Source organism: Monodelphis domestica, chromosome 4 (assembly GCF_027887165.1).
Source record: "Monodelphis domestica isolate mMonDom1 chromosome 4, mMonDom1.pri, whole genome shotgun sequence".
Lineage (NCBI taxonomy): Eukaryota > Metazoa > Chordata > Mammalia > Didelphimorphia > Didelphidae > Monodelphis > Monodelphis domestica.
In genome coordinates this window covers 423,341,185-423,364,189 of record NC_077230.1, presented here as the reverse complement: position 1 = coordinate 423,364,189, position 23,005 = coordinate 423,341,185, and the positions used below count along the sequence as shown (strand labels likewise).

Sequence of the window (23,005 nt, the reverse complement as noted above, 5' to 3'; positions counted from 1 at the left end):
CAGCTGAGTAGCTGTGTAGCTAAGTGGATTGAGAACCAGGTCTAGAGATAGAAGTCCTGGGTTCAAATTTAGCCTCAGACACTTCCTACCTGTGTGATCTTGGGCAAGTTACCTAACCCCCATTGCCTAGCCCTTACCACTTTACTGTCTTGGAGCCAATACACAGTTTTGACTCCAAGAGGGAATATAAAGGTTTAAAAAAAAATAACAAACTTGAAGTAAAGGAAACAAAAAACCGTGAGTAGAAAGACAGAGAAACCTGCCTAAGTTCTTCGGGAAGAGGAGGAGAGTGTGGGAAGAAGAGAGCACCAAGGCTAAATTCATAGAAAGTTATTTACAAAATGTGAGGACACAAAGTAGGGAATATAATTCAAGGAATTCTGGGGAATGTAGTCCTGGGATACAAAACTCCATTTATACAATATTAACCTAAGCGGAGTGGGTTTTCTTAGCATATAGAAAGCTTCTTTTCACAAGAGTTCTCCAGACAAGAAAATATTGGATTGAACCAAATAACTGTCTCTTCCAGAACTTGAAATCCTGCTGGATTCATTAAACACAAAGGGTGGGAGACAAGATCTGACCAAACTGGCCATGGAAGTATCTTCAGGGATTGATTGGACTAAAAGCAAACTTGACTTTGGTTGTAATAGGCTCTCTAGAGCCAGGGAAGCAGGGATACTTGTATGTTCTGAGAGGGCCAGGCTACCCTTGAATTATCTGGGCACCACAATTTAAGATGGACGTGACAAGTCCCTCTCTAAGAAGCTACTCTTCAATGTCTCATTGAACCAAGAAGATAGCCCTGGGCTCCCCTAGTCAAGCTGTGACAGGAGAGAACAACCCAAGACGTCCATCATCAAGGGACTTGGCCTTTGCCAATGAGCAGAGACTTATCGCCCCAAGCTTAGCTACAAGAAGATGGATTTTCAAGTCCAGCATATTCATGATCTCCTTTGACTAAAGGTAGAAGGTAGAGAACGTTGGCCTGAAGGACCACCTTCTAGACATAAGAGCATGAGAGTGTCTTCCCACAGGACAATGATAACTCAGTCATGGCTGGAGGAGTTGGTCAGAGAAGGGAGAGTGAAGGTAAGCTGAGTCTTGTGCCATGTAGGGTCATAGTGTAGGATTGTGTAGGCAGCATTGCTCTATATCACCCCAGTGGGTAGAGTTAGGACCAGAGAGGGGAGATTAGAAGAAAGCCAATGCTAACAAAACACAAGGGAGACCTCAGAAGCAGAGCTGTCCAGTGGGAAAAAGAGACCTCATAACTGACAAGGCCATGGATAAGAAGAGGCTGGATGACTCTTCTTACCTTCCCTGCCATCTCTGGAGTTCTGAGCTGAGACAGCGATACACTGTGGGCCTCTTATGGGTTTCATCACAGCCAAGAGTACTTAGTCCTCAGGGAATGCTGCTGACTTTCCTCCAGGACATAGAACATCTGCTGACCTTTTTGTGTCCCATCCCTGGTCAAGGAAGGAACAAAAACTGGACTAGAGGGAAGAGGAAGGGAACAAGCATTGACTGAGTGCCTACTATGTGTCAGGCACCATGCTAACTCTTTACCTAGATGGTTGTATTTCACTAGGGTTAGTGGATAAAGTTAAAATATGTAGGGACCCAATGGGATCACAGGCTCCTCTCTGGGTCTTCCCATTAGATTCCCTGAAGATAGACCTTCCATGGGGAAGTTTATGGAAGGAAGCACTGCCATCAATATCCAAACGGGAGCCTAGTCTTGGGAGGGGCTCTGATTTTGAGAGAAGATGCCTGGGTCTGCCAGGGCAGATCCATGGGGGTCTCCACGGTACTGTGTGAAGCCACCTGAGGAAGAGGGCTACGTAATAGGAAGGAGTTCTGAGATCAGTCGTGTCTCTCTATCAGTCACTCCCATTTCTATAGGGACACAACATCCTATAGAGAGGGAACTGGGGAGTGGGCTCTGAGGAGAGCCTGGCTTCTGAATCAAGACACTGGCTGCCAAAGTCAGGGCTCTTATGTATTATTGGATGAGCCTTGTATGAGTCTCTCAGCCTGGGAGGCCCAGTTTTTGTCCCTGAAAAGTTAAGAGCGTATTTTAGATAAGGCTAAAAGCTGTCCCTGGTGACCTTTTCGGTCCTCACTGTCTCTGTGAGCCCTGAGCCTTCAGGTTCCTGGTCTGAGAAGGTCCCACAAGGACCTTTGGGTAAAGAGGGAAGAGCTGAGACCCTGGAAAAGGAGTAGTCACTCACCTTCTTAGCAATCCCATCAGCCTTTTTGGACCTCCATTTTCTCTTTTGTGAAGTGGATTGCGAGGAACCTGCAAAGTATGGCACAGCTAATCCAGCTCCCTCATTGTAGGAATAATGGGGAAACTAAGACAAAGAGGTGGGGAATGGAGCTGCAACAAGGCCCAGGCTGAGAATAATATGCACTGACTATTTCCTAGAGCCACTGTCCTGGAGGAGACACTCAGAATCGGAAAGGGAACAGAAATGGGAAACAGTGAGCAGAAACTGAGGGAAGCTTCCTTTTGGGCCAGAGAATTTTTGGGCAGTCAGCATCCAGGAGCCCCTTCTGAGGAGGAGGCTTTTAAGTTCCAAAAATAAAATCCAGAGACCTTTAAAGGAAGCCAATTTTTATTGAAATATAGTTATCAGCATCTTTTTTTTTTTTAATAGGATAATAGGATTCAGGTCAAGGGACGCCTGCAGTAGAATGAGATGCTGATGAGAGGCAGAGGAAGCCTCATCAGATAGGGACTTTACTGGGCTTGAAGTCAGGAAGATCTGAGTTCAAATCTAGCCTCAGATACTTGCTATATGTATATGTTAGAAAAGGCACATAACCTCAGCATACCTCCATTTCCTGAACTGTAAAATGGGGATATTGAGAGCACTAAAACTTCCAAGGTTGTCATACAAATAAAATGAGCTAATATTTATAAAGCCCCTGACAATAATAATAACCATAAAGAAACAATATTTATGTGCTAGCTACCATGGGCCAGGGTGTGAATGGTGTGTGGGGTCTAGAATCAGGAAGATTCATCTTTTTGAGTTAAAAACTGACATCAGATACTTACTCATTGTGTGACATTGAGCAAATCACTTATCTCTGATTGCCTCAGTTTCCTCATTTGTAAAATGAGTCAGAGAAGGAAATGCTAGTGTTTTTACAAGAAAATCCAAATAGGGTCCCAAAGAGTGAGACAGACCTGGAACAAATGAACAACCACATCTACCACGTGCAGGACACATTTGTTTTCGTTGCTCAGTTGCTCAGTCTTATCTGACTCCACATGCCAAAATCTGTAAGATTTCTTTTCTAAGGATCCTTAAGTGGCTTACATTTCCTCCTTCACTGTATCCCTCTTTTGCTGATGAGCAATTGAGGCAAATAGATGTGAAGTGACTTGCCTGGGGTCACACGGCTAGTAAGTGTTCCAGGACAGATTTGAACTCAGATCTTCATAACTAGACCTTTATCTACTGTAGCACCTTGCTGCTCCTGTCAGGAATCCATTCTGCACTTAATAAATGCTTATTCTCTTCTCTTATTCTCACCTTAATCACTAGGTTCTTCATGTCCTGGGAGCTATCTGGAGCAAGGGTAGCCCAGGACACAGTACTCCTTTGCCATAGATTCCTGCTCACCTTAATTATTAGCACAACTATAGAATGAAGTGTCATCTCCCTCCCCCAATGTCTGTAATGGAAAGGTTTGGGTTTGGGTTTTTGGTCATTTTTCCCATGAAATGGTACCTGGTGGAGACGCAGCCCTGACCCTCACACAAGTCTCCCTTCTTTTGCTCTCTCCAGAGAAACTGGCCAAACCCATGATTGCTGTCAATGACACCAACATCCTAGAGGATGAGTCTTTGATCCTGACCTGTAGCACAGAAAATGTGGGGCCAAACATTCGGTGGTTCTTCAACGACCAGCCCTTGTCTCTCCATCGAAGGATGAGCACATTCGAGAATAATCAGATTCTCCTCATTAAGGGTGTGAAGAGGGAAGATTCTGGGTCCTACCAGTGTGAAGCCTGGAATCCAGCCAACACCAATAGAAGTGATGACCTCACCCTGACTGTGAGCTGTGAGTGACTCTCTGTCTCCTTCCTCCCAAGCTGTCCCCAGCAATGACTGAAATCCCATTTCCCTCTTTGCTCTTTCCACAGATGGACCAGAGAATATCAGGATTCCTCAGAGTCCTGAAAGTGGGGAAATTGAGGTCCACTTAAACAACTCCCTGACTTTAGAGTGTCTGGCTCTGTCTTACCCCCCTGCCCAGTATGAATGGCATGTCAAGGAGAGTTCTAGATCTGTACATTCAGGGAGCACTTATACCCTCATGCCAGCGTCTTTGGAACATTCAGGAAAGTATACGTGTTGGGCGAGGAACAGGGTGACCAAGTTATCAGTGTCTAAGGACATCACAGTCAAGGTGGCTGGTGAGTCTTCTCTCTCTTTCCTCAGAGAATAAGTCCCTTGAGTTGGCCTAGAATGGGATGACGTTTCATGGAGCATTGGGAGAGGACATGTAAAGGAGTAACGTCTCTTTGAGGGATGTGGTCATATTTGTAGTGAATGTTAGTCCATTTATGCTAGTTTGTCCTTGGGAGAAATGGAGACAAACATCTCTGTCTTCTTTAGTAATCTGAGAAACTCTCATGTCCAATGCAAGCTCATTCATTGTGTGACACACATTTAGGTGCCTACTATGTGCAGGACACTCTGCTAGACACTGAATGACACACAAGATTTACCCAAGATTTAATTCTTACCTTTGGGAATCTTATAATTTAGTAGATGGTTCATATTCCAACAAAAGTAATTTGCAGACAATATTAGAGGTCAAGTAAGTTTAGAGAATGATGTGCATGATGGGGGAAAGTCCATCACAGTTCTGGGAGGTCAGAAATCATCTGGTTTCAGAGAGGAGCTGTCACCTGAGTTGTGCTTTAAAGGATGGGGAGGAGCTCAATACATCAAAGAAGAGGAGTGAGAATGTTCCATTTCTATGGAGAAATAGCTCAAGATAATGTTCAAAGGAGTTCAAAGGTAACTATGGTGTATGGCTGAGAGCAGAAAACAGACCACTGCAGCCTGGGCAGACAATGCATGGCCAGGAGAAGTATTTGTAAATGTAAATTAGAATTCCATCCATAAAAGAGAAGGGGTTAGCATAGTTTATCAGAAAAAAAAAAGCTAAACAATATGTTGTCTATAAAGAATACATCTGAAATATGAAGATTCACAGAAGAAAAATATAGGGTTAGTTTTTTATGTAAAATGGGTCATTTTTATTACATTAAATTAAATGGATTTTACAGAAACAAAAACAACCAGCCAAGATTAAAAGGAAAGCAGAAAACTAGGAGGGGGGGGATTTAGAGCAAGTTTCTCTGACAAAAATCTTATTTTTCAAATATATAGAGAATGGATTCAAATCATGTTCCTCTAGAACCAAAAAAAAAATTGGTATCAATCATGACCTGAGATAACAGCAAAAATGGACTTGATATGAAAAAAATAATTAGAGAAACTCCATTATACTGAAAGATACCATAGACAATGAATTACTGTACCACTAAAACAATGAATGTGGGCCAAATTGCCAAACATATATGTACCAAAAAGAAAAAAAGAAGCTGAAGGAAATTACAACAGTAAGGGATCTCAATGTACTGCTTTCAGATCTGGAAAAATATAAAAAGAAAAAAAAAAGATACCTAAGGACCTGAACCAAAGTATATGAATGACACTTTTACTAAAACTGACCATGCATCAGGGCATAATGAACTCCTGCTTGCTAAAAAGTGAAGTAATAAACACATATACTGATCACAATGCAATAAGATTCATATTCAGTAAAGGTCTTTGAATTAAAAAGGAAAAACTACAGAGTAAATGCCATAATTGTAAAGATCTGGTGGGTCAAGGACAGTTTTGTCATTTCTTCCTTTGACCAGAGTAAGTGATCTCATTTCTATCAGCCAACCTTAGCCCATCCTCCAAGAGATCCTAATGATTCTCCTCAATAACAATACATGGAACACTTAAAATGCAAAGAGGAAAGGCACAAAATGAAAGAAAGACTAAAGGAAGGAAGAACAATAAGGAAGCTTTTCCAAAAAGTAATCAAATGGAAAATAATGAAGGCTTTTGGGCTAGGAAGTTGGAAGGGAGAGAAAGGTGAGCTCAGAGGATTGAAAGCTGAGTTGAATGTGAGAGATAGACCCCCCTCCCCAACCCACACTGCATCATATAATAAATTGGGAAATTGATGTCCAGAGAGTGGAACAAACTTCCCCAAATCTCATAGCTAGATCCTGCTCTCAAAATTCTAATCCCAGGGCTCTTTATGTTTCAATGCACTACCTTTCAGGGATCAACGCCAGAGATAATCATTTAGATTTTTTCGGAGAAAAATGATGCAATCAGAATGGGATTTAAAGATGATTAAATAAGGACAATAATCTGAAGGATAAATTAGAGAGATGGCATACCAAGGCAGAAACATTGGTCAGAAAATTATTGCCATGAAAAATTGGAAAATGAGGGAATGCCCTTCAATTGGGGAATGACTGAACAGATTGTGGTATCTGTTGGTGATGGAATACTATTGTGCTCAAAGGAATAATGAACTGGAGGAATTCCATGTGAACTGGAATGACATCCAGGAATTGATGCAGAGTGAAAGGAGCAGAACCAGGAGAACATTGTACACAGAGATTGATACACTGTGGCACAATTGAATGTAATAAACTTCTCTATTGGAGGTAATGTAATTATCCTGAACAACTCAGAGGGATCTATGAGAAAGAACACTAACCACATTCAGAGGAAAAACTGTTGAAGTAGAAACACAAAAGAAAAACAACTGCTTGGTTACATGGGTGGATGTGATATAGTTTGGGATGTAGTCTCTAAATGAACATCCTAATGCAAACACCAACAACATGGAAATAGGCTTTGATCAAGGACACATGTAATATCCAGTAAAATTGTGGGTCAGCTAAGGGAAGGGTGGGGGAAGGGAGGGAGGGAAATGATATGATTCTTGTAACCAAGGGATAATGTTCTTAATTGACTCAATAAATAAATTTAAAGAAATATAAAGTCCTTGAGGGCAAAAAAAAAAGAAAAGAAAAGAAAAAAGAAAGAAGGAAAACTATTGCCATGATGTGGATGGAACCTGAGATGAGGGGATAGGTGTGAGAGATTAGTAGTAGTCTCTCAGTAACCGAGGATGATGATTGTCTTTGTGCATTTTCATCTGTGATGTAGATGAGTGTGCACAAAAACACTTGTGCGTGAAGGAGATTTAAGTGGAAAAGTGGATGCACAGAGACAGTCCCACTCTCTCGGTGTTGGAAGCCTGGGTCCAGTGGCACGAAAGGTCGTTACACCTGGAGACTTCCTCAGCTGCATTGGATGGCCGTGTTGTCTTTTGTGCTCCAACACGCCCTAAGGACTCCACAGTGCTTTGCTGCGTCGCCCTCTCAGCCATTGAGAGATACTGTCCAGTAAAAGCACAAATAACCATAACATTAAGGGGACCATCAGAGACTTGATTAGATGATCATTTCAGAAGAAAAGGTCAAACATGGCTTTTAATTTGAACCTGGATGACTGGTAGTGTGGTGGTGCCATCAACAGAAATAGAATGGTAGTGGACACAATGTTGGTGAGAGATCATAAATTCAGAGATTAGGTATGTAGAGTTTGGTGTGGTTGACCAAAATTCAGGTGTCTCCAATCATTTGCCAGGTAGCCTACAATGGGACCCCGACAAGGTGATAGACTTGAGGAAGAAAAGCGGAGTCTATGTTGTCAATCAGCTAGCAGTGACTCAGTATTTCCCAATGGCCAGGCACTGTGCACAAGTGGTAGGCACTTCATGTCTGGAACACCTCAAAAACCCTGAAGGTCCATTTTCTCTTCTTTGTCCATAGCATCTGAGTCTCCAGAAAGAAGTAATGGTGCCACTCTGTCTGGTGGATCTATCACGGTTGTTGTGATTGGAGTTCTAGCTGGAGTGGCTCTTCTTGGGGCTCTCATCTATGTCCTCATCACCAAAAATACTGGAAGGTAGAATCATGCTTCTTGTTGTCCTCCCTCCTGGTCCGTGTCCCAGAACGAGGAAAAGAAGCCATGAATGTCCTCTGTAATCTGTTCCCCCTCCTCGTACACAGTCTACCTGCCTTTCCCAAAGTCCTACATTTCAGCACTAATATCCTGGGGTGACCTCCTTCTTTGGGCTTTCCTCTTCCCTCTACAGTCACACTTTAGTACATCTCAGAAGAGGTGTTCAATTTCCCAATGGGCTGAGCTCTAGAGCTAACCATTTTGTCAGGTCAAAAACCAAATGAACTGATATCCGAGAAGGCAGAGGGATGAAGAATGGGAGGCGGGGGCTGCAGGGAGAAAGGAGAGAGCTTAGTATCTACAACATAGTGAAAAACCAAGTGCAGTAAAAGGCCAGTGGGGCAGATTCCAAAGCTGTAGCCTGGCTTAGCAGGAAAATAATAGTACATGTGGGGAAAGGAACTAGTAGTGAGAGGGTTGTCCTTCAAGGAAAACACAGGAAACCTGAGGGCATCATATGACCAGACTTGGCTCTGCTCCAAATATCCCTTCTAGGTCCAGGAACTCTTTTACTCTGATTGGGAATGTCAGTCCCACATGTCTATTCTTTCTTCAGGGGCAAAAAAGACCTCCCTCGAGGGAAACAGTCAGCACCAAGATATGGTAAGGAAAGGCACCGACCAATGAAAGCAGCATCCAGTTCTGGGAGTTTTGTCTCAAACCATAGAATTTTTTCAATATCATTTCAATGAGTACCAATGAGCTAACCTTCCTTTTGGTTTATTTTTTGGTAGAAAGACTTTGGAGACTAGTACAATTCAGCTGCTCCAATAGTCTTCTGCTCTACTCTATTGAAACGGTATCTGTTATTATGTACCCTCAAAGCTCCTAATATTTTGAGGTTAAAGAGTTCTGCTACTATTTATGCATGGCCCAGAGATGGTGCCTCCCAACTCTCTCTATTCAGTCTTCTACTATTCTTCTCCAAGTCTGACTCTTTTCTTACCACCTGGGTTATCTTGGGAAAAGATCTCTATGCCTCAGTTTCCTCATGGGCATAGAAAGAGGGCTTAATGAGTTGGTCTCAGCAGTCCCATCCATCTCCATATCTTTGCTTTGAAACCACTGCTTCTATGCAAGATGACTTTTAAGCAAAAGATTACAGACATTGTGTGTTGTTGTTTTTACCCTGGGCTGCCAAGACCAAAGAAATTATACATAGCCTGTTATAGGGCCTAGAAGCACTTCCAGAAGAGAGGAAGTTTCCTAGAGTTGGTGGTGTCTGGCTCACCACTAAGCATCAATGAGTCCCCAGAGCAAGGGGTTATCATCAAAATGACACATTCCTGCCCTCGCTGAGCTTACATTCTCCTGAAGCTTCTCTGTTCTCTCCCTCAAGTCAGATTTAGAGATAAGTGGAGATGATAAGATGGGACCTATATGGTGGAAGGTCAGTATCTTAGAACCAATGACCTGAAAGCTTTAACAAATGCCATCATGAAATCTTAGAACTCCTAATCCTCAGAATCTTATATGAGACAACCTGGAAAAGGCTCCACTGGATATTTTCTGTTGCTGTCTTCCACCCATGTTGGAAGATTTTCCCTCCTCATCATCTTCTCCTTATTCTCTGTCTTCCTCTGAGTGCTAGCTAATGTTTCCTTTCCACAAGAAGCCTTTTCTGCTCACTCTTAATTATGATGCCTTCCCTCTGTTGATTAACTCAGCAGTTTCTCCTTTCTACATCTTGTTTGTACATTGTTTTTAGTCAGTGGTCTCCTCCTTTAGACTATGTTCTTCTGGATTATCTGGGACTGTCTTCTGATTTTCTTCATATGCTCAATGCTTTTTGCAGCATATGGCAGAGAGAAGAAACTTTAGAAGTGTTTATTGACTGAATTTCTGTGGGGGAAGTGAGGAAGATAGAATTCTTCTGTGTCCTCCTCACCTATTTACTGAGGGAGTGGGATTGAGAAGGAGGAGTCAGTCTCTTATGGAATTTAGGCCAGGATACACCAAGGAAATCTTCTGTCTCACTTTCTTTTCCTGCAGGGGAGGACACCACTGTCTATGAGAACACTGTTCACCTAAAAGGCTTGGCTCTGCCTGCACAGGTAGGGACTGAAGATCCTTCTCAATACCCAGTAGGACTTTGGGGGTGTTCATTAGGGGGAGGGAAGGGGCCCCTTTCCCTGGGTCTGGAGAGTCTTTGTGGTTTTATGCCTTGGACACTGATCTGCCCAAGAGACCACGTGATCACTATAGTACACTGATATGGTGGAGTGTGTGAAGGAGGACAAAAAGAAGGGCATTCATTCCCTGGCATTGGGAAAAAATCTGGTGGGGGACCATCATGGAGAAGGGTTGACTTTTGAAGGGGATTGTGGTGGTAAATGGGAACCTGATAATTGTTCTTGGAGAGATGACATGTGGAAGAAAAATTACAGTTATATTCCTTGACCACAAAGGATATAATTGGGAGTGAAGGATAGAATTTGTAGAGGTCAATGAAGGCTTCATGTTAGGAAATCTAACATTGAGATGCCAGCCATGATCTCTCCACCCCCCCCCCTATCTCTCCCATACTCATATACCCCAATACTCTCGTTTGAGTCATTATCCATTCTTCCCTTGACATCAGGAATACCCTCATCATTGGTGCCCCAAACTCTACTCTTTCTCCTCTCCATGCAGCTGACAAACATATTCCTTAGGTCCATGTCTGACTATGTCACTTCCTGAGTCAGGAAGGCTCAGTGTCTCTCTATTTTTAGGGTCCAGTCACTGATTTCCTGGGTTGGAGGGAGGTAAACTGAGGCCAGCTGGATTCTAAGAATATGATAATGACATCAGGAAAAGGACTGCTTATATGAAAATATTTATTGGTCTGAAAGAATTGGAAACTAAAGGGATGTCCCTTAACTGGGGAATGGCTTGACTTCACTCCAAGTCTGAATGTCTGTCTTCCAATCTCTCCTCAAGTGTCTGTCTTCCAGTCTCTTCTCCAAGTGACTCTTCATTCTTGACTGCCCCTTGTGTGCCTCTGTTTCCTCTATTTAAAGACCTTTTTCCCTTGTGTCACCTCCCCTAAATTTTACATCTACCAATCACAGTAGACGATCCTCTCCAGGACCGCCCATTCTTTCACAGGTGAGTCACAGACTTCCCACTCAATGTACAAAATGGGTTTTCACACCTTTTTGTGGTTAGTGGTAGTCTCTCGTTGACAGAGAATGACAATTGTCTTTGTGCATTATCATCTATTGATGTACCCTCATGTGGCTTTGAAGTCCAAAGACTGAGGCGCAAAGTTTATGGCACATGGGGCATGGGACTCCAGTTGTTGGGGGAGGTGCGGTTGTGGCCTGGTGTCGGCGTTCACGCGCAGCGGCAAGACGTCGACGTTGGTTAATGTGGGTTCGCCAGCTGCTTCTGACAGAGGCAGCAAGTTCTAGTTGCTTTGGTGTCATGCCAGCCCACTTCAAGTTTGACTTTAGCTGATCCTTGAATCTTTTCTTTGGTCGGCCTTGTTTCCTGAGTCCAGCTGACAGTTCACCATACAATACCTGTCTTGGTATTCGCTGTGGGTCTATATGGATGACATGTCCAGACCATCGTAGCTGGGTTTTGAGGACCATGACTTCGATGCTGGTGGAGTTGGCTCTGTCAAGGACTTCCTGATTGGTGATTCGGTCCTGCCATCGGATCCTCATGATTGACTGGAGAGAGCGTTGGTGGAATTTCTCCAGCTGTTTCATGTGCTTCAGGTACAGTGTCCATGTCTCACAACCTTACAGGAGCGAGCTGAGGACCACTGTGTTGTTCACTTTGAGCTTCGTTGCAGTGCTTACACCGCTGTGTTGGAGGACTTTGCAGCGCAGCCGCCCGAGTGCCTGGCTGGCCTTTTGGATCCTGGCATTGATCTCGTGGTCTAGGGACCCGTCATTGGCGATGGTGCTGCCCAAAACTTGAAAGTATTGACGTTAGAAAGCTGCATGCTGTCGATTGTAATGCACGACTGGTTCGTTGGCCTCCCTGGTGCAGGTTGGAACAGCACCTCCATAGGCTGATAGTCAGGCCAAACAGTTTTGTTGTGGTAGAGAACCTGTCCACAATGGTTTGGAGATGATTTTCTTGGTGGGCCATGAGAGCACAGTCATCTGCAAAGAGAGCTTCCGGAATGAGTCTCTCTGTTGTCTTTGTTTTTGCAGTCAGGCGGCGAAGGTCGAATAGTGAGCCATCCAGTCGGTATTTGATGTAGACGCCCAGGTCTAGATCCATCACAGCATGTCGTAATACTTGGGTGAAGTATAGGTTGAATAGTACCGGAGCGAGGACACAGCCTTGTTTCACGCCATTGGAGATGTTGAAGCAATCAGAAATCTCTCCACCAGATAGGACTTCCCCTGTCATGTCGACATGAAAGAGCTGGATCAGTTTGACGAATTTTGCTGGGCAACCGAGCTTGCGAAGGATCACCCTCAATGCATCCCTCTTCACTGTGTTGAATGCCTTTGTCAGGTCTATGAAGACAATGTAGAGACTCAGGTTCTGCTCAAGGCATTTTTCCTGCATTTGCCTCACTGTGAAGACCATGTCGATGGTGCTGCGATCTGGTCAGAAGCCATATTGTGATTCCGGCAGGTTCTGCTCTGAAACAGATGACAGGAGTCTGTTGAGCATAACACGGGAGAGGATCTTTCTGGCAGTGGAGAGTAGTGAGATGCCTCTGTAGTTGTCACAAGCAGCTCTTGCGTCTTTGTTCTTGTACAGGGCTATGATGGAGGCATCTCTGAGTTCTGGGGGCATGTCTTCCTCTTCCCATATGCTGGTCAGCACTATGTGGAATGCCTGGAGTGCCTTTCCATTTAAGGCCTTGTACACCTCAGTTGGGATCCCATCTTTACTAGGTGCCTTGCCTGCACTCATTTGTTTAATGACTTTTTGGACTTCCTCTATTGAAGGAGGGACGTCAAGTTGTTCAATGGTGCGGTTTTGGGGGATCTGGTCAAGGGCGCTTTGGTCGACTGAAGAGGGTCGGTTGAGAAGCTGACTGAAGTGTTCTTTCCACCTGTTGCTGATGCCTTTTTTATCTTTTATGATAGTGTCACCATCAGAGGATAGCAAGGGAGTGGTGATGGGTTTTAATGGCCCATAGACAGTCTTGAAGGCACTGAAAAATTGTTTGTAGTTTTTTGTATCAGCAAAGCACTGGATTTCTTCTGCCTTTTTTTCCCACCATTGGTCTTGTATCTTTCTGATCTCACACTGCACCGTGGCTTGGAGGAACTTGAATCTGTCCTTTTTAGGATCAGAGTTTTGGTTACTTTGCCACTCCATAAATGCTTTGTTCTTTTTGTTCAATAAGTCTTCAATAGCAGTGTTGTTCTCGTTGAACCAGTCCTGGTGGTTGCGTTGTTTGGGGCCTAGGACTGCCTTTGATATTTCCGTCACCACGTCTCTGAACTGGTTCCATTTCTCGGTTGGGCTTCCAGTGAGTGGTCCCTTGGCAGACAGCTTGTCGTCCAGACAGGACTGGAAAGTTTGCAGATAAAATGGATCTCTGAGACGACTCACATTGCAAGATGCGTGAACTGTCTGGGTACGTTTTGGATGGCGAGGAGCAATGCGCATTTGAAGAGTCATTCTAACCAATCGGTGGTCTATCCAGCATTCAGCTCCTCTCATGGCTCTGGTGATCTTTACATCCTGGGTGACTTGCCAGCGTACAATGATGTAGTCAATGAGATGCCACTGTTTTGATCGTGGGTGCATCCATGTTGTTTTATATTTGCTCGCCATTCTGAACAGTGTTCGTCATGGTGAGTTTGAACTCTGAGCATTTGCTAAGTAGCAGTAGGCCGTTGTTGTTCATTTTGCCCACACCATGTTTGCTGAGCACTCCTTTCCATCTTTCATGGTCCTGGCCAATGCGGGCGTTGAAGTCTCCCAGTAGTATCAGCTTGTCATTTGTGGGCACTGAGTGCAGGACGGCACTCAGGTCAGAGTAGAACTGCTCGATGGTCTCCTCTGCGCTGGTCAGTGTTGGGGCATATGCGCTGATGATTGTGGCATACCGGTCTTTGCTGAGAGGCAAACGGATCTTCATGAGCCTCTCGCTGATGCCCATAGGAAAATCTGGCAGCTGTTTGAGCAAACTGGTCTTGATGGCCAGGCCAACACCGTGGATTCTGTCTTCATTTGAGGTTCTACCTTTCCAGAAGAAGGTGTATCCAGTGGTGGGTTCGCTGAGTGATCCCTCTTCTGGTAAGCGTGTTTCACTTAGGGCTGCGATGTCAATGTTATATCATGCCAGTTCTTTACCAATTAGAGCTGTTCTTCTCTCAGGTCTTGGGGTATTCTCTCTATCAAGTAATGTCCTGATGTTCCGTGCTCCTAGTAGGAGTTTCTTTGTATTTTTTCTTTGATTTCGACTGCTTAAAGGGATGACCCGCCAGCCGCAGTGTGCTGACCAGGTGTTTGTAGGACAGGTAATGTTTGGGACACCTTTTCTAGTCCCTTCCCTTGATTAGGGTGAGCAGTGCTGTCCTAGAGAGGGCTGCTTAGTCGCCCAGGATGCTGCCGAACGTCCCTGCTGCCCACAGGGCCGAGCAACCACTGGTCCGTGGGCCGCCTATGTAGGATTGTGACTACAACTGCCAGTGGTCACCTCCACCTGTTGCGTCGTCACTCCCCCATAACCGCAGGTCTTGAAGAGGGTGAATGGGGTCAAGATAGATGAGTGTGCACAAAGATACTTGTGCGTGAAGGAGATTTAAGTGGAAAAGTCAATGCCCAGAGACAGTCCCACTCTCTCGGCGTTGGAAGCCTGGGTCCAGTGGCACGAAAAAAATTGTTACGTCTGGAGACTTCCTCAGCTGCATTGGATGGCTGTGTTGTCTTTTGTGCTCCAACACGCCCCAAGCACTCCACAGTGCCTTGCTGCATTGCCATCTCAGCCGTTGAACCTTCTTATTGGTTTCTTCCATCTGTTCGGCCGAAGCAGTCTTCACATGCTGGGTGAGCAAAGCCCTGGTTCACCAGGGGTTGATGACCCGATGGCTACCCTCACAAGGTTTAGCTGGCCTGTCGAAGCCGTTGCCCAGGGTGTGGCCGCTGCTGCATGCTAGGAGCTACTGGGAGCCACAAGTGAGAGCTGGGTGTCAGGTGAGGGTCAGAGGTTGGAGAGCTGCCCTAGGAGGGCACGACATGCCCTCCATACCAGAGATACTACCCCTCCCTGAACACCCCATATACCCCTTTTTGTGGTTAGTTCACACCTTTGTGTAGTTAGTTCACCTTTTGTAGTTAGTTAACACCTTTTTGAAGTTAAAATGGTTATATCTACTTTAAATACTGAGTTAACATTTTGGGGATTAAAATATAAAAATTGACCCGGGATTACAATTTTATCTTCACTATCAAGGAAAAGCTAAGTACCTTCATTGTTATAATCAGGTAATAGACAAATCCAATCTTCACATTAACACATTAAAGTATTCCCCAGGATCCTGAGGCCAGTATGTGTTAGACCAGACATTTAAAAAAACAAAACAAAACAAAAAACAACTTCTTCTAGCTTCCAGGCCAGCTCTTTGCTAGCTATCTCCTGCTCCTTGGAAATGTCTCACTTTATTGTCCTTCCTGAGTTGAAAGGTCCAACCTAATTACTTTTTATTTTTCCCAGCCCTCTCTGGTCTTTTTCCCTCTCTGGTCTTTCATTTAGGCTCTCTCTCTCATATTTGGAAGATATTCTCTCCTCAACTCCATGTCATGGAAACTCAATCCTCCTGCCTAGTTCAGTTCAACTGCCAACCCCTAAAGGAACCTCTCCTGCTCTTTCCTATTATGGGTGTGCTGCCTCTGGTGATCTTTTTTGTATTTATTTCGATTTGATTGTCTGTTTAAAAATGATTTCCTTCCAATGGAGTATTAGCTCCTTGTCTACAAGGATTGTTTTTCCTTTGTTTAATCCATGAAAAAAAATGAACAAATGAATGAAAAATCATTCATTCAATGAGTTATTTATCTTCAAATTATATTCACATCTTATTGTATGTTCAGAACTCTGACAAGTATAGAATTTAACAATACAAATAACATTAGTCATTTTCCACAATGAGATTACATTTCATTGAGAGATTCTACCTGCTGTGTATTAGTGACCAAATAGTGAGATTTTGCTTTGGGAAATTACAGGATTGGCAAGTGGAATTGAACATCAAGCTAGAATTGATTAATTTGTATTTCTAAGACTGGAAACCTGGAGAGATGATGGGGAGAGAGTGGAGTTTCCAGGGTGGGAGTTTCAAGAGTGAAAGGTCCTGGATTGCTTATTTTGTGTATTAAAGATGGCAGCTGCTGAAGAGTGGTCTGGGAAAAAAAGTGACTTATGATTGTAGACTAAGGATTGGGGGTGCAGATAGCTGCTATGGAAACCTTGACTCAGGATAGGTAGATTCTTATAGCAGGAGTTGCAAGTAGAGAATAAAAATTCCTTCCAGGGTTTATGACAAAGTGCTTTGCATATAGTAAGTGACAAAATAAATGCTTACTGAAGAAAGAAGGTGGAATAGACTTCTTAGGATATGGTGCTCTTCCCCACAATGGGAATCTCCAAGAAAGAATGGATGATCTTTCTCACTTTAGTTGAAAAGGAGGTTAATGCTTGGAACTGGATCAGACTAGATGCTTTTTCTGGACCTTTTCTTACTTTGAATTTCTATGACCATGAGGTCTATAAGATCCCTTCCGGTTGTGTCTTGTGATAAATTTCCTTCTAGTTCTAGCATTCTCTGTCTTAAGTTCTTTTCAAACTTTAACATTTGCAGTCTTTGACTGGGTGCTGTTTTTCTGTCTACAGGGCCTGGACTCTTCCTCTACTTCCCCTGAAATCTCATCTGAGAGTCCCTATCAGGTATGTGAACAGGGACTGGCCAGGTCTCACTCATAAGAGAGAGAAAAATTCTGCTGGCTGAAGATGAACTTCTTTCTGATTGTACAGGGAACAGGAAGAAGGTCAAGAATGAGAGAAAGGGAGATAGGATTTGAGGAGGGTGGGGTGGAGATGCCTCCTAATTGTTCCATTCTGAGATACCCACAACACCTCTTTTCTCCATCTCCAGATGTTGGACATCACCAGAGTGGATGTTTATGAAAAGATCACTCCCTGGAAGAACCCTCAAGTCTGAGGCAGAGGGAGAAGTCACTAGGGATGTTGTGATAGTCCTTCTGATTTACTTCATTAAGGGGGATTGAGAGGTATCTTTTGGGAGAAAAAGTTGAGAGATCTACATCAGTGAGAAAACCAATCAGGAGAGATGTGTGATCAAATTGGAAGGTATCCCAATGATGTCAAGGGCAGAAAGAAAGGAGCCATAAGTATATGACTATGTATAGCAGCAGTGTTTATTTTAGCTAGAAGTTAGAAAAAACTGGGCATTCCTCCATTGGGACATGTCTTAATAAACTGTGACGTATGAATATCATGGAATTTTCTTGTCTCTTCAATATGAATTTGATGGATTTAGTGAAATCTGGAGGGGATTCTATCAACTGATGTAGAGTAATAAGAATAGAAGAAGGAGACAAGTTCATACAATGGCTTCAACAATACTATAGAGACGAAGAAATCCAATAGCTTCAGAATGCAGGCATTTGAGGGGCCAATCATGACTACAAAAAATGACTGATAAAATGTACTTTTTACTCTTTGGCCTGAGGGGCATAGTTCTTGGGGAAGAGACCCAGCTTCCTAGGAAGATCAGTAATCCAGGCATGGCAAAAGATCAGTAATCCAGACCATGACAAAAGAAAATGCCTGGACATAATACTACAGGAGATTATTCAGGAAAACTGCCCTAATATTCTGGAACAAGAGGGAAAAGTAGAGATTGGAAGAATCCACAGATCACCTCCTGTTCTTAATCCCGAACTGACAACACCCAGAAATATTATAGCCAAACTCAAGAACTATTACAAGATGCCAAGAAGTCATTCAGATACCATGGAACCACAGTGAGGATAACACAGTATCTGGCTGCATCCACACTGAAGGCCCGAAAGGCATGGAATATGATATTCCGGAAAGCAAGGGAACTGGGACTACAACCAAGAATTAACTAACCAGAAAAACTGACTAATAGAAGAATTCCAGGAATTTGTAAAGAAAAGACCAGACCTGAACAGAAAATTCGATGCCCAAGCACAGAACTCAAGAGAATCATAAAAAGGTAATTAAAAAATGAGGGGGAAAAGAAAAACAAAACAAAACAAACACCCCCCCCCTTTTTTTTAAAGAGACTCAATAAGTTAAAATATTATGTATCCCTATAAGAAAATAAGTCATTGGTAACTCTTAAAAACTATTGTTATTACCTGGGCAGCTAGAAAGATTACACTTACAGGGAACAATGACAAACTGTATAAGATAAAAGGACAAGACAGAAATAGGTATACAGATATATGCATGCATAAATACATATATATGTATGTATATATACAGCTAGAGCTAAAAAAAGAAGTTAATACTAAAAGAAATGGGAAAAGAAACAAATGAGGGTAAATTTATATATCACAAAGAAGCTCAAGGCGGGAGGGGGGAGAACATCAATACACTGGAAGGGTAAAGAGGTTGGAGATAGGAAATACTCAACTCTCACATTCATTGAAATTGACCAAAAGAGGGAAGAACAATCCAATCCATTGGGGAAGAGAATAGATTTGCGTCTTATAGGGGAGTAGAAGGATAACAAATGGACTGGTGGGGAGGGAAGCAGTATAAGGGAGGGAGAGGATGGGGGTAGTTTTAGAAAGACTACAGGGAAAATAAAGGGGGGAACTAGAATGGAAGGGGGTCAAAAGGGAAGTAAAATAAAGCTGGGAACTAGGGGGACTGATTAAAAACAAACATTGGTGTAGAAGGAAATAGTGAAAGAAGAAAAGGCAGGACCAGGAGTAGAAATCAAAATGATGGGAAATACACAGCTAGTAATCATAACTCTGAATGTGAATGGAATGAACTCACCCATAAAATGGAAGCAAATAGTAGCATGGATTAGAATCCAAAACCCGACCATATGCTGTTTGCAAGAAACACACATGAAGAAGGTAGATACGCATAGTGTGAAAGTAAGAGGATGGAGTCAAATATATTGGGCATCAACTGATAAAAAGAAGGCAGTAGTCTCAATCATGATATCTGACAAAGCCAAAGAAAAATGAATCTAGTTAAAGGAGATAGGAAAGGTAATTACCTCCTAATAAAAGGGAGTATAGACAATGAAGAAATATCAGTACTCAACATGTATGCACCAAATGTTATAGCATCCAAATTTCTAAAGGAGAAACTACTGGAGCTCAAGGATGAAATAGATAGAAAAACTATACTAGTGGGAGGCCTGAAACTTCCTCTGTCCGAACTAGATAAATCAAACCAAAAAATAAATAAGAAAGAGGTAAGAGAAGTAAATGAAATCTTAGAAAAATTAGAGTTAGTAGACATGTGGAGAAAAATAAATAGGAACAAAAGGAATACACCTTTTCAGCAGCACATGGTACATTCACAAAAATGGACAATGTACTAGGTCATAAAAACATTGCAAACAAGTGCAAACGAGCAGAAATAATAAATGCAACTTTCTCAAATGCAATGAAAATAATAATCAGTAAGGGAACATGGAGAGGTAAATCTAAAATTAATTGGAAATTAAACAATACAATTCTCCAAAAACAGTTAGTCAAAGAAATCATAGAAACAATTAATAACTTCATTGAAGAAAATGAAAATGATGAGACATCCTTTCAAAAGCTATGGGATGCAGCCAAAGCAATACTCAGGGGGAAATTTATATCCTTGACTTCATATATTAACAAATTAAGAAGGGCAGAGGTCAATGAATTGTGCATGTAAATTAAAAAACTAGAAAGTGATCAAATTAAAAATCCTCAGATGAAGACTAAATTAGAGATCCTAAAAATCAAAGGAGAAATTAATAAAATTGAAAGTCAAAGAACTGTTGATTTAATAAATAAGACTAGAAGCTGGTACTTTGAAAAAAGTAAAATAAACAAAGTACTGGTCAGTCTAATTTAAAAAAAGCAAAGAATAAAATCAAATTGACAGTACCAAGATAAAAAGGGAGACCTGACCTCTAATGAAGAGGAAATTAAGGAAATCATTAAAAACTATTATGCCCCATTATATGGCAACAAATATAGCAATATAGGTTATATGGATGAATACTTTCAAAAATATAAACTGCCTAGTATAACAGAGGAAAAAATAAATTACATAAACAACCCTATCAGAAAAAGAAATTGAACAAGCCATCAAAGAACTCCCTAAGAAAAAATCCCCAGGTCCAGATGGATTCATAAATGAATTCTATCAAACATTCAAAGAACAACTAATCCAAATATTATACAAACTAATTGACAGAATAAGCAAAGGAGTTCTATCAAATTCATTTTAAGACACAAACATGGTACTAATCCCAAAGCCAGGCGGGTCAAAAACAGAGAAAAAATAAAACTATAGACCAATCTCCTTAATGAATATAGATGCAAAAATCTTAAATAGGATACTAGCAAAAAGACTCCAGCAAGTAATCACAAGGGTTATTCACTATGACCAGGTAGGATTCATACCAGGAATTGCAAGGATGGTACAATATTAGGAAAACCATTCGCTTAATCGACCATATTAATAAGCAAACTGACAAAAATCACATGATTATTTCAATAGATGCAGAAAAAGCCTTTGATAAAATACAACACCCATTCCTACTGAAAACACTAGAAAATTTAGGAATAGAACGGCCTTTCCTAAAAATAATAAACAGTATATATCTGAAACCATTAGCAAACATCATCAGCAATGGGGATAAACTAGAAGCCTTCCCAATAAGATCAGGAGTGAAACAAGGATGCCCATTATCACCTCTATTATTTAACATTGTACTAGAAACTCTAGCAGTAGCAATTAGAGAAGAAAAAGAAATTGAAGGTATTAAAATTGGCAACGAGGAGACTAAGCTATCTCTCTTTGCGGATGATATGATGGTTTACTTAAAGAATCCTAGAGAATGAACCAAAAAGCTAGTTGAAACAATCAACAATTTTAGAAAAGTTGCAGTACACAAAATAAACCTGCATAAGTCATCAGCATTTCTATATATCTCCAACCAATTTCAGCAGCAAGAATTAGAAAAAGAAATTACATTTAAAATCACCCTAGACAATATAAAATACTTAGGAATCTATCTGCCGAGAAAAACACAGGAACTATGTGAACACAACTACAAAACACTCTCCACACAATTAAAACTATATCTAAACAATTGGAAAAACATTTATTGCTCATGGGTGGGATGAGCTAACATAATAAAAATGACAATCCTACCTAAATTAATTTACTTATTTAGTGCCATACCCATTGAACTACCAAAAAACTTCTTTATGAAATTAGAAAAAAACTATAACGAAGTTCATTTGGAAGAACAAAAGATCAAGGATATCCAGGGAAATCATGAAAAAAATGCAAAGGAAGGAGGACTTGCAGTCCCAGATATCAAACTATACTATAAAGCAGTGGTTATCAAAACAATTTGTACTGGCTAAGAGACAGAAAGGAGGATCAGTGGAATAGACTTAGGGTAAATTATCTCAGCAAGACAGTCTATGATAAGCCCAATGTTCCCAGTTTTGGGGACCAAAACCAACTATTTGATAAAAACTGCTGGGAAAATTGGAAGACAGTATGGGAGAGATTAGGTTTAGATCAATATCTCACATCCTACACCAACATAAACTCAGAATGGGTGAATGACTTGAATATACAGAAGGAAACTATAACCAAATTAGGTGAATATAAAATAGCATATTTGTCAGGTCTTTGGGAAAGAAAAGACTTTAAAACCAAGCAAGAGCTAGAAAAAAAAACACAAAATGTAAAATCAATAATTTTGATTACATCAAATTAAAAAGGTTTTGTACAAACAAAACTAATGCATCCAAAATTAGAAGGGAAGCAACAAATTGGGAAAGAATCTTCATTACAAAAACCTCTGACAAAGGTCTAATTACTCAAATTTATAAAGAGCTAAACCAATTGTACAAAAAAATTAAGCCATTCTCCAATTGATAAATGGGCAAGGGACATGAATAGGCAATTTTCAGCTAAAGAAATCTAAACTATTAATAAACACATGAAAAAGTCTTCTAAATCTCTTATAATCAGAGAAATGTAAATCAAAACAACTTTGAGGTATCACCTCACACCTAGCAGATTGGCTAACATGACAGCAAAGGAAAGTAATGAATGCTGGAGGGATGTGGCAAAGTTGGGACATTAATTCATTGCTGGTGCAGTTGTGAATTGATCCAACCATTCTGGAGGGCAATTTGGAACTATGCCCAAAGGGTGCTAAAAGACTATCTGCCCTTTGATCCAGAAATACTACTGCTGGGTTTGTACCCCAAGGAGATAATAAGGAAAAAAGATATATACAAAAATATTTATAGCTGTGCTCTTTGTGGTGGCAAAAAATTGGGAAATGAGGGGATGCCCTTCAATTGGGGAATGGCTGAACAAATTGTGGTATATGTTGGTGATGGAATACTATTGCGCTCAAGAAATAATAAAGTGGAGGTATTCCATGGGGACTGGAAAAACCTCCAGGAATTGATGCAGAGTGAGAGGAGGAGATCCAGGAAAACACTATACACAGGGACTGATACACTGTGGTACGATCGAATGTAATGGACTTCTCCATTAGTGGCAATGCAATGACCCTGAACAACCTGGAGGAATCTACAAGAGAAACCACTATCCACATCCAGAGGAAACACTGTGGGAGTAAAAACACCAAAGAAAAACAATAGCTTGAATACATGGGTCAAAGGGATCTGGTTGAGGATGTAAACTCT

At 41.7% G+C, this 23,005-nt stretch overlaps 1 protein-coding gene across 1 annotated transcript in view; it reads left to right on the top strand.

The window, feature by feature from the left end:
• Positions 1–19,742, top strand: part of LOC103094633 (carcinoembryonic antigen-related cell adhesion molecule 21-like) — a 40,048-nt gene extending 20,306 nt beyond the window's left edge. Inside the window, exons 5-9 of the mRNA XM_056826222.1 lie at positions 3,807–8,080; positions 8,694–8,740; positions 10,130–10,191; positions 16,941–16,994; positions 17,203–19,742. Of these exons, the coding sequence (XP_056682200.1) occupies positions 3,807–4,090 (284 nt within the window). The 3' untranslated portion in view covers positions 4,091–8,080; positions 8,694–8,740; positions 10,130–10,191; positions 16,941–16,994; positions 17,203–19,742. The remainder of the gene's footprint in view (positions 1–3,806; positions 8,081–8,693; positions 8,741–10,129; positions 10,192–16,940; positions 16,995–17,202) is intronic.
• The last annotated feature ends 3,263 nt before the right edge of the window (positions 19,743–23,005 follow it).